Here is an 11,027-nt window from a genome sequence, read left to right on the forward strand (position 1 = left end):
TCAACCGTTCATGGGGAGGCAGATGGAGAGGCAGACATGCCGGATGAGGAAGCACGATTGCGGGCGTTCGTATTGCTCGGTGTAGTGAGCAAAGAGAGACTTTGGAAAGCAGCCCAGCAATCAGACCCGTCCCAAGCAACGGAGACGGGACGTGCGCGCTTCAGCCAACGGCCTCGGCCCTTGTCGAATCTGGAGCCAAGACATCAGACGCCCGGATGTTGAGGTTTCCGGGCTGTGTGGGTGCTCGCACAAGTCATGCTGTTTACCCAGCTTGTACAGAACAAACTTCTGGCCATCTCCCGCCGTGGCACAAGCAGCGCCTGTGGTCAGGAGCGATGCCATGCCGTTCAGAGTAATACGATCTCCCTGCTTTCGCCCCGGATAGCAATGTGCTCAATCGAGAGCTGACTCAGGAAGGGATTGGGGCTGACAAACACAGCCAGCATTGGGTGTTTCGACTGGGATCCCAATGTTTCTAGCCGTGTTCCACTGTGCACCAATGCCCATCGTGTAGACCGCGCAAACCCGTTTTGGCGATATCATAGGGCTGCTTGTCGAGTTGGAGGACGGCGGTCGAGCAGAGCGCGAGAATCCACTCAGAACTTGGCCGCCTCTGGGCCGACCAAGGGCAAGCCACAGGATGGAGGAGATCGCAGATCGAAGATGCGAGGACGTGGCGAGGAGCGAGCGACTTCGAGATACGCATTGTCGGGCAATTTTCGCTTTGAAACACGCACCACGTACAGTCGAGTCAGCGATCTAGTTGCATCAAGGTATAGCCGTCGTTTGCGGGTTCCAAGTTGTTTCCATTCGGTTGCGCAAAGGAGGTCTGTGTCTGACGTTTGACACAAGGTGGCTGCCAAGCGTCAGGGGCTAGCCCTGCTTCGAGAGCGCCCATCATTGGCAGAGTCGAGGTCTGCGGCTCTGTGCTACCCCACATCTGGGCCCGCTGCTTAAAGTTTCCTTTCCGGGCTCCACTTCAATATCCACCTCCACCATTTGCTTGCAACTTGCAAGATCCCAAACGTCAACTCCCCGGGGCCGTTTGTTTGGTTTGACATGTCTCCGATTGAAACACGACATTGTTTCTACCCAATTGTCGTGATTGACACCATGGAGCCCATCTGCACGCATTCTGGACCCGGCCCCAGAGACCCGGCGCAACTTACGGTGACGGCGTGGCGGTCGCCGTGAGGCCGGCGGCTCCTCGCGCTCTCCCATAGGTGTCGCCGCGCATGTTGTCCCGATACGCTCAGCCGCAAAGGCACACAGCACAGCTTCTTCATAGGTCATAAACCGCCACCCACAGGTGATGATGACATTCGCGGGCCGTGTTCCTTCGCCGGGGTGCGGCGTTGGCTGCCCCTGGCACCAGGAATCGGGCGATGAAGCCTTCGGTCGATCGAGCCGCCGGCGGTACCGGGCAGTGTGAATCTCCAGTGGCGCGTTAGAATGCAAAGCTGCTATCGCAAGGGATATGTCCCAGGACAGGCTCCTGCCGCAAGGCAATGGCCGTTCCGGCCTCGGGTCAAACTCGCTTAACCGTTGGCGCATCCTCAGCCGTGTGTCAGACCTTGCCAAATCGGGCTTCCCCACACAGGCCCAAGACGCCCCCGCAAACAACATCGACAAACCGCCAGGCCAAAAGACTGCCCGGACGATGCTGTGCCTCGCGGACCGCACTTGCAGACCACAACCTGACCATATTCCACGGCGAGGCTTTACTACTGTAGCCAATAATGTACTGATCGGAACTAATCTGAAATGAAAGTTGCGTGACCAACAAGGCTGATGCAACCAAACCTTATCTTTGAACATCGGATGATCGAGGCCCGCCTCGGTAAGCATCTCGTCACTTGAGCTGTAACCTGTTGACGTTGCAATAGTTTACTAGACACTGGGATGCAGACCGTTGAACCCGGAACTCGCTGACGCCGACGACACCTTCGTCTGTTTGGTTTGGGTAGATCGCGCCCGATCCTCCAAGGATAGGACAGACGACATTCTGAGGCACCGTGGGCGACTGGACGATTGACGGGAATGAAAAGATAGAGCCGCCTTATGCGAACAGCTTAACGGCAAGAAAGTCTCCCCACCCCCCAACAGTCCTCCGGGGATTTGCCGCTGTTTCCTTGATCTTCTTCGCCAGTAGCCGCGTCAGACGTCTAGACCGCAGGGAGGCCGGAACGAGGAGTACAATTTCGTATTTCGATCCAGTGGGCACCACCGATCTTTGCTTTGGGTGCTTGGGGCGTGATAGATCTCAAGCGAGCCATCTGATCGTGACCGGCAGCGGCACGGCATAGTTCACCGCGCGGGTGGAAGCGCCGCACAGGTCGTCTATTCGCCAGGGGGAAGCTGCCTATGGCCTAGTCTCACCGGCCACGCATGTGCCTCCATTTTACGACCTACCTTGAGCTGCCGAGGTGTAGGCCTCAAATCGCCTTACCTGAAAGAAGGTTCTTCTTGCCTTTCAGTCTCTCGAGAGCATAAGGCAGTCTTGCTGCGGCCAGCCTCCCTGCTAGCATTATGATTTGCGCATTGCTGTGGCGACTCCGCCCGAGGTTCCATGGCAATGAAAAGAGCAGTACCTCTAGAAAGTCGTCCGCTCTTCCTGGAAGAAGGGTCGTTGTAGTCGGCCCTTGTACGTTTATCCCATCTACTTTTGGCCGTATCACTTGAGCGGGATCTGTTGCGGCGTCGCTGCATAGAGAACCCGTGAGCACCACCCAAAAAGCTCCACTCGAGCACGAACCTGTCCGCTGGACCACTCTGAGGATTACATCAGATACCCCTTACCGACTGACCCGTCTTCAGTACACCATGAATCGGTGCTTCCGAGTATCGGCAGCACCAAAAAGTTGGTCATTCGACATCTTGGGAATAGCTTTCGACACTGAGGGCAGCCAGCACGTGAGGATTCAAGGGCCTTTCTCAAGGTTGTGAGTTGAAGTTCATACTTCTTCCAGTCACCATTTCATTATTCTCCTGTGATGACATGGCGAGCAGCTCTTCATGAATCCCAACATTTCAAGTCTTGCCGTCTGTAATTCAAGCACTAGATGGGTAGACTAGCAACACATGGCACTGCCTAATATGCTGTCAGTTCCTCCTTGAGTCTTGGAACGCTAGGCGTTGGGCCGTATCTTTCAATCAATCTTCTTATACCTGGGGAGGATTAGAGACATCAACTCCTACGGCACCATCTCAGCTGTCGTCAAGAACTATGACTCTCAGCACTAGTGAGACGCAGGATCGGACTGTTGGTTATTAGAATCTCAATCAACATCCTTAGTCAAGCTGAGATAAAGGTATGCCATCAGATTCAGGCAATGCGCTGGGTCGAACATACCTTGAACCTTCACGGCCGAAATGAGGAGGCTAAAAAGCATACTGCCATGACGATCAGAAACCGATCAACGATTACATGGGCACCCTTCAGCCAAGGTTCCCGAATCATGTATCGCAATTGGCACAACCTTCTAGTTACATCAACTAATTGTCACACTTTTCAAATCTCATCACCAACTGGTGGATGGTGCGTCTGGTGGATGCTGTTTATGATTATTTACTTTGCGGTCTTCCACTTGTTCTTTATCCTTTTCCTTTCTTTCTCTTTTACTTTTTCTTCCTCTACTATGCGGTTAAGAGCTTAGCACAGGGGGAAGACGGGCTCTTGGGTGGTGGATGGTGCGCCTGATGGATGCTGCTTATGATTACGTACTTTGCGGTCTTCCACTTGTTTCTTATCCTTTTCCTTTCTTTCTTCTACTTTTTTCTTCCTCTGCTATGTTTATCCTTTTCCTTTCTTTTCTGTTTTACTTTTTTCTTTCTCTACTATGTTTATCCTTTTTCTTTCTTTTCTCTTTTACTTTTTTCTTCCCCGACTATGTTTATGCTTTTCCTTTCTTTCTATTTTACTTTTTTTTCCTCCATTACGTGGTTAAGAGCTTATTAGGGGAGGGACAAGACGGGTTACATTGTGGTAGTTACTAGTAATAGCTAATAACGGAGGAGGGTTGATCCGAATAATGAGTCTTGGACCCAACGATCGGCAATGTCACGTGATGCAGTCTCGTCGCGAACTTGCACGGTGCACCACTGATGAGCAACGCGCCAAGAATTTCTTGCGTGATAACAACTGCCGTTCAGAGCAGGGTATCTGTACACGGTACAACAGTACTCTCTCAGCCACAAGTCTCGTTTACTCCAATGTGGTCGTCTAAGACGGGTACATCCGGTTTACCAGAAAGGGTACGTGTTTGCATGACGCTTCCGCCGGAATCTGTGATGTGCTGCCGTCCAATCTGCGACGACCATCACAAGTCGCTCGCTAGCGCCACTACCGAAGCTGACAGAAAGCATCGCCAAGGGCCTGTGTAAGCTACAGGGTGCTTTGCAGTCGCCGCCCCCTTTACAGTTTGCACCAAGCTGCGCAACTCGACAAGCCAGCGGGAAGCAGCAAAGCCAAACGGAGGGCTTTTCGACAGCGCAAGGCTCAGCGCCATCGGTAGACGGCTCAGCCTCGACGGTTAAGATTCTGTGTTGTGTGACGGCCTGTTGACAAACCTACTGTGTAGCCGCCGGGCGTTGGGGGCTAGTTCGCACTGGCATGTGGCTTGCAGCACCCTGGTCGAGTGACAAAAAGCTTTTCTCAAGGAAGTCACGGTTCCCCGCTTTTTGTCAGCTGTCGCGCGCCTGCGCTTCGCACAAAACCCGATTCACCCCAGGCCCAAAAGGTTCGGCTGGTCACAGCTCCTTCACTCCACACCCCAGCACCAGCCCCCCATTCACCTGACACTTTTCATCGGTTGAGGTACTTGTGCCCGCATGTCTTGAGTCGGTCCCAAGTCGCTGCGCACCGGTCACTCGCGAGTACTTCGATCTTACAACTGCTTTGAAGCAAGCATAGCTTGTAACCCGTTGCAGCTGTTCACAGATCAATCGGCTCCGTAAGTACCTCTTTCACTTCTTTACCAGTCGCGCTTCAATTTGTTGTCCCCTACCCGCGACCGGCTTTGTCATGACCTCGACGCGTGCCGCATGAGACACGCATTGTGCTTTGGTCGCAGCAAACCGCTCACGAAAAAACGGGGACCTGTCCAGTGGTCACAACAGACTCGAAGGATGCTGGTACCTTCAGCTTAGTGGAGGGTGCCAAAATCTTTCACCTTGACATCTCGAATCCTAGGTTTGAGGAATCGATACACTGCGCCCTAAAGCCTTCACCCAGACCGGTATTCCGTTCATTGGTTTCTTTATTTTCATTTCGTTTCCCCTCTTCATTTCTCGGCCGGGCTGGCGGTTAGTGCAATGCATCGCTGACAACTCTTGCGCCTATAGACCATGCATCAGTGGACTATTACACCCATGCCGGAGTACCTCTACTCCAACTCCACCAGCCAGTCGAACGACCTCCAGTAAGTACCTCGTCTTGTACCTCCCTCGTATCTGGGCACGGCCGCAACCACACATTTCGCACCCCAACCCCCCGTTTATGTACCCGATGTACTCCCTCCCCGGGCATTATCCTGCAAATATGGGAGCAGAGTAGATCGACCACGTGGGGAGAAGCCAGTACTACCCATTCGAGACCGAAGGCATCATCTCCATAACCGGTTGTGCGTGCCGACCGCTCTCCAAACCTCGTTGCTGTCGCCCTGCTTGTCGCGGTCGTCCTGGTGCTTTACGCCCAGGGATCTCCCGACGTAGCTTCGTCCCGTCTGTGATGAGGAAGCAGAGGACGGCAAACGATGCTCAATCATGGCGTCCGCTGCAGACGACGTCGATGCCCTCGCTGCAACAGCAGCAGCCATTGCAGCCACCAGCCCCGGCAAATCCGTTTGCTAACCATGCCGGTTGGTACAGTCAATCGCCTTACGCTCCTCCGCAGCCCGACATCACCAGGCGGGACCAGCCTGTAGATTATCGGGCTTATCCCACACAGCCATCGCAGGCGACGTCGCAGCCCCAGCACCCTCATCAGCAGCAGCACCCTCAACATGCGCAACACCATGCGGCCCCGCCTGTGCAGCAGCAGCAGCCCATGGCTCACAGCCAGCAGGGCCAGGCTCCACCGCCCCAGCAGCAGGTCCCGGCTCCGGTACCCCCGGCTAGCGGGAGACGGAAACGCCCGGCTCCCGGTGCGCATCCGCCGTCCCAAGCTCCACAGCACGCGCAACACCCTCCCCAGCATCAGCCCCAGCATGCTCCCGCTCCCGCTTCTGCCCAGCATGCTCCGCAACACCCTCCACACCATGCCTCCCACCCACCTCAACATACTCCTCAGCACCCACCCCAGCATGCTTCCCAACATCTCCAGGGTCCCACGGCTGCTCAGCAGCAGCAACAGCAACCGACCCAGCAAGCCGCCCAGCCTGGTTCGACTACATCACACCAAGTAACGCAGTCCCCTGCCCAGCAACCTCATCAACAACAGCCCCAGCAGCAGCCCCAGCAGCATCATCACCAGCAGCCCCAGCAGCCGCACCACTCTCAACTCCCGCAACATGCGCAACATCCGCAGCAGCAACAGCAGCAGGCGGCAGCTCAAGTTCCCGCTCCTTCACCGGCTCAATCTGCTGCTGCCCCGACACAGCAGGCTCCTGTCGAGGACGGTAGCTCTACCCCGACCCAACCTCCCGCAAAGAAGAGCCGGACAAATACTCCCTGGACTCCCGCGGAAGAGCTTCGGTTGAAGCAGATGCGTGACGCCGGCAACAGCTGGGCTGAGATCGCCAAGGTACATGCGGTTCAGAGGCTCTGTCGGTATGATGTGGCTTTGGCTGACAGTCGCACAGACCTTCCCGACCCGCACCGAGGGCAGCGTCAAGAAGCATTGGTATAAGGACATGCATTATGCTGAATTTGCTGAAGATGAGGCACGTCCGATCTGGCTTCGTCCGTATTGTTTTTCAGGGGCTAACACCGCCTTCCAGAAAGCGGCGCTGTTTTCAGCAATCAAGGAGTACGAGAACAACAAGTGGAAGACCATCGGGCAAAAGGTCGGCAAGCCAGCCAAGGCCTGCGAGCAGTTTGCGAAGGAGCATTTCCCTGGTAAGTGGACCTGCAGATTGTCGGAGTCACGTCGAGGTCCGAGGTTAACTGATTATGTGTAGATCTGTTCCCGCCGGCGAAGACCAGATAGTCTCACCACGCGTGGTTCATGACGTCTGGCCCACCTCTTCCCGCTTCTCCGGGACCTAACTCGACCATTGACCTCAGCGGTTGTGGTTCGTCTGGTCGGCTGGATCTTATTCTTGTGTGCATCGGAGCTTAGGCTTCTACGACCTCTTCTCGCCACAGACTTGTAGCGGATCTACGTGGCCAGAGAACGACACTTGTTCTGCTCACCCATTTCGGGGCAGCCCGGAATATCTGGCCGCAGGCGCCCATTCGCCTGGGTAAGCTACTCGCAAGGTTCGTTTGTGGTTGGAGCATAAGAACTTGTTATACAGTTATTCACTCTCTGTTTTTCATGCTTTTCATTTTTTCTGAGGATGGAGTGGGGATTTTTCTTAGACTCCGGGTTGCGACGTCGGTGGACAGAGTGTTGATCTGGTCTCTCTAATTTGCTGTTTACTTCTTTTTGAGGCCATGGAAGGCGTGGCCGAGAGTCGGGAGCATTGGCGCTCTGGTGACAGTGGAGATTGTTAACATCCCGTGGGAGTCTCACTAGCGGTATTAAAACGTGTTTACATGTCATGTTGTCATGCCTCTGTACTGTGTCGGTGGTTGTTGATCTGGCTACGAGGTCAAACGCCACTATACTGAGTAAGGTACTATGCGGCGCGCCAAGCCCGAGATGTGCGTGGTCTGTCAGGTAGCCATCACATGTAGGTACCGTCTATACCTAACCGTTATGTACGGTGGTCGAAGAGTGCGAGGTTGGCGTACCCGAGGCTGAGGTACTTCCCCTACGCTATGCAAGTTCAGCTATTTGCAAAGCCAGCAACTTCTATGTTCCATACCCATCTCTGAACCGCTCTTTGCACGTTCAACGGAAACCTGAGGTACTTATGATACAGATGACACGTACTTGTATTGTACCTTACCAGCTTACTCACGGCCGAAAAGTGGCAGCCTCAACGGTCGACGGGAATACGAGACAAGCTGTTTCATCCGCTGGACGGCACGTGAGAGCAATTGGTGCGAGATGCATGATGAACTACCCAATCAGGAGTGCGGCGTCACGGTTCTAGAAAGAGCAGGAGCGATCACTTCCCCGCCCCAAGGAACTCGCAAGCCCATCCGATCCGAACCCCAGGCCAACGCCTGAGGCTTGGGATGACTCGAACTACTAGTACACTACCTAGGTACATAGGGATGTTGCTGGTGCCGAGCTTCAAACGATGTCATGATCGGATTGTTCTGCTCGTGCATATGAAGCGTTCGATCCACATCACGCCAACTGGCATCCCTTTTTGATGATCAACGACGGCCTTCAAGTTGTTCTTCGGACTGCCAAACACGAAGAGTCCCACCCACCTGTTAGTGGGTAACGGCGCAGGGGAGTGCAATTTCCTGTTTTAAGCCTAGCAACTTTATAAGAGCCGTGGTCCAATGCATGCACCGACCAGACATGGATGGATCGCCTGCCCACCCTTGCAGGAACTGCAGCTGCTAAAATTGATCTGCTCGCGAAACCGCCGCTTCCTCCGCGGTTTTCCCTCCTTTTCCACTCCCTCAGCACTTCGGCATCGGGACCTTGCCAGGAGCCCACTCACCGAGCAACCTTCGTTTTAACCTCATCCACGCCGTGCAGCCTTGAAGGATCCTTCGGTTCGTACAGAGGGGCCCAACAAGGTCGCTTGTCCATTCGTTTTCCGCGCATCTGCAGCACAATAGTTATTGTCCTGTCTTCATCCGTACAACTTGCACCACTCCGATCGTTTGTATCACACCCCTCGCTCAGAGCAACATTCGCCGGGTAGCTATCGCGGGCTCACATTGGACGCGCCAGTTGATTGATCAACTAGGACTTCACCAGAGCCGTGTTACACATTTGTCCAACACGACCTTCTGCATTCCAGCGCCCTGCGTTTACCACGCGTGCGGGAAACCGCATCCGGCAAGGTGTATTAATCGGGTCGTATCACCATAAACCCCACGGACGGCAGTCGCTGTAGCACCTTCGACGGTGACCTCGGACATAACTTCCTTCGTGATTCGAGCCTGAACGACCATGGTCCGGTCTCTCCTGCCGTTGGGCGCTGCCCTACTCGGCGCAACCGCCGTTCTAGCCGCCGATATCCCGACATGTTCCTTGGATAAGAAGTGCCCGAAGGAGGCACCCTGCTGCTCTCGTGAGTAACTTCGGAGCTGCCTGTGTAGCGCAAGAAGGGGTCTTGTCGTGGCAACCAGAGTCGCTGACACCCGGACTTCGCAGAATATGGCCAATGCGGTGTCGGCGCCTACTGTCTCGGCGGCTGCGACCCGCGCATGTCCTTCTCGCTCGACTCGTGTGTCCCGGAGCCGGTGTGCCAGTCCAAGACGTACAAGATGGACTCCCTCGACCGGTACAAGGACATCGCCGAGTATCTCGGTGATCCTAGCGAAGCAGATTGGGTGGGCCAGGGCGAGCCGGTCGTCTACAATGGCAACGTCCTGCTCACGATGCCGCCGAAGTCCGTCGGCACTGTCCTCGCCACATCGACGTACCTGTGGTATGGCAACGTCAAGGCGAAGCTCAAGACGTCGAGGGGCAGGGGTGTTGTGACGGCTTTCATCCTGCTCAGCGACGTCAAGGACGAGATCGACTACGAGTTTGTCGGCGTGGACTTGAGCACCGCCCAGACCAACTACTACTTCCAGGGCATTCCCAACTGTGAGCAGCGTTCTACTTCATGGTTTAATTTTGTTGATGCTGACCGACTTTAGATGACCAGTCCTTCAACATTACCGAGTTGTCCAACACATACGACGAGTTCCATGAATACGAGATCCAGTGGACGCCTGATGAGATCAAGTGGCTCGTGGATGGCAAGCTCGGCCGCACCAAGAAACGGGCGGAGACGTGGAACGAGACGGCGCAGCAGTGGGACTACCCGCAGACGCCCGCCCGTGTGCAGATCTCCATCTGGCCCGGCGGTCTCGAGAGCAATGCCAAGGGCACTATCGACTGGGCCGGCGGCGTGATCGACTGGAATTCCCAGGAGATCAAGGACTACGGCTACTACTTCGCCACCTTCGGCGAGATCACGGTCGAGTGCTACAACGCGAAGTCGGCGCCTGGCACCAACAAGGGCAAGTCCTACTACTACAACGACATCTCGGCCACCAACAACACCGTCGTCGACAGCGACAAGCCGACCATCCTCAAGAGCTTCCTCGGGACGGGCACAGACATGAACAAGGGCGAGACCACCAAGTCCGGCAGCGCCACTGCTTCGGCGTCGTCGGTCAACGCCATCCCCGGCGGCGGCTCGGCTCCCGGCGGCCAGATCCCGGGCGCCGGCAACGCCGACACGAATGCCGGCTCCGGCTCGGGCTCGAGCTCCGGGTCGTCTGGTGGCTCGAGCGCCGGTACCGTGTCCGGGTGCGCGGCCACTGGGTTCGCCCAGTCCTGCAATGATGGCAATGCTGCTGGTTCCAACAGCAACAGTGGCGCCGTCCGCGAGCGCACGCTCGGGGCCAGTGCGTTCGCCGGCATTGTTGGCTTTGCTGCTCTGCTTCTAGTCTGAGTAATCGGGTGATGCAGTGATCTATCTGTTGGGGAGAGCAAATGTCTTGTGCCATCTGTTTGGCTGTTTAACCCACGGAAGAAGGGGGGGGTACTCAAATGTTTGCATGCCATTGGTGCCGCGATACGACTCATCATCCTAATCTTGTTCTTATTTCTTGTATCGACTTGATGCCATACACACGCTATTTTACGGTTTTCCCTTTATTATGCGTGTCACGCTCGGAGGCATACACACCGAGCCTTACACATTCCAGCGCTTTTTTTTTTTTTTTTTTTTGGCTCGACGTGGTCTTGTGTTGTGTCGATCTATCAGTCGGGTTTGAGTCTAAGGGCCGGGGGCGTA

The 11,027-nt window shown here is 55.2% G+C and overlaps 3 protein-coding genes across 3 annotated transcripts; 2 read left to right on the forward strand and 1 right to left on the reverse strand.

The window, feature by feature from the left end:
- Positions 1-801: 801 nt before the first annotated feature.
- Positions 802-2,146, reverse strand: B0T15DRAFT_323202 (uncharacterized protein). Its single transcript, XM_062864074.1, has one exon. It carries the CDS (start codon positions 1,846-1,848, stop codon positions 898-900), a length of 951 nt encoding a protein of 316 aa, XP_062717559.1. The 5' UTR covers positions 1,849-2,146; the 3' UTR covers positions 802-897.
- A 3,200-nt stretch (positions 2,147-5,346) lies between these two features.
- On the forward strand, positions 5,347-7,147 carry B0T15DRAFT_515029 (uncharacterized protein; the record flags this gene model as incomplete). The annotated part of the gene is made up of 4 exons (XM_062868154.1): positions 5,347-5,420; positions 5,869-6,742; positions 6,801-7,056; positions 7,119-7,147. 4 exons carry the CDS (start codon positions 5,347-5,349, stop codon positions 7,145-7,147), a joined length of 1,233 nt encoding a protein of 410 aa, XP_062717560.1.
- Positions 7,148-9,059: 1,912 nt separating this feature from the next.
- On the forward strand, positions 9,060-10,885 carry B0T15DRAFT_323409 (concanavalin A-like lectin/glucanase domain-containing protein). Its single transcript, XM_062864076.1, has 3 exons — positions 9,060-9,305; positions 9,389-9,826; positions 9,880-10,885. The coding sequence occupies exons 1-3, from the start codon at positions 9,185-9,187 to the stop codon at positions 10,680-10,682; spliced, it is 1,362 nt and encodes a 453-aa protein (XP_062717561.1). The 5' UTR covers positions 9,060-9,184; the 3' UTR covers positions 10,683-10,885.
- The last annotated feature ends 142 nt before the right edge of the window (positions 10,886-11,027 follow it).

This window comes from Chaetomium strumarium (genome assembly GCF_033439665.1).
Source record: "Chaetomium strumarium strain CBS 333.67 chromosome Unknown B0T15scaffold_8, whole genome shotgun sequence".
Classification (NCBI taxonomy): Eukaryota; Fungi; Ascomycota; class Sordariomycetes; order Sordariales; family Chaetomiaceae; genus Chaetomium; species Chaetomium strumarium.

Excerpts from the sequence above, each read along its gene's own strand:
- B0T15DRAFT_323409 (XM_062864076.1), top strand. The coding sequence starts at position 9,185 with ATGGTCCGGTCTCTCCTGCCGTTGGGCGCTGCCCTACTCGGCGCAACC. Across the intron at positions 9,306-9,388 it reads GGAGGCACCCTGCTGCTCTC|AATATGGCCAATGCGGTGTC; the intron begins GTGAGTAACTTC and ends CGGACTTCGCAG. Across the intron at positions 9,827-9,879 it reads CTTCCAGGGCATTCCCAACT|ATGACCAGTCCTTCAACATT; the intron begins GTGAGCAGCGTT and ends GACCGACTTTAG.
- B0T15DRAFT_323202 (XM_062864074.1), bottom strand. The coding sequence starts at position 1,848 with ATGCTTACCGAGGCGGGCCTCGATCATCCGATGTTCAAAGATAAGGTT.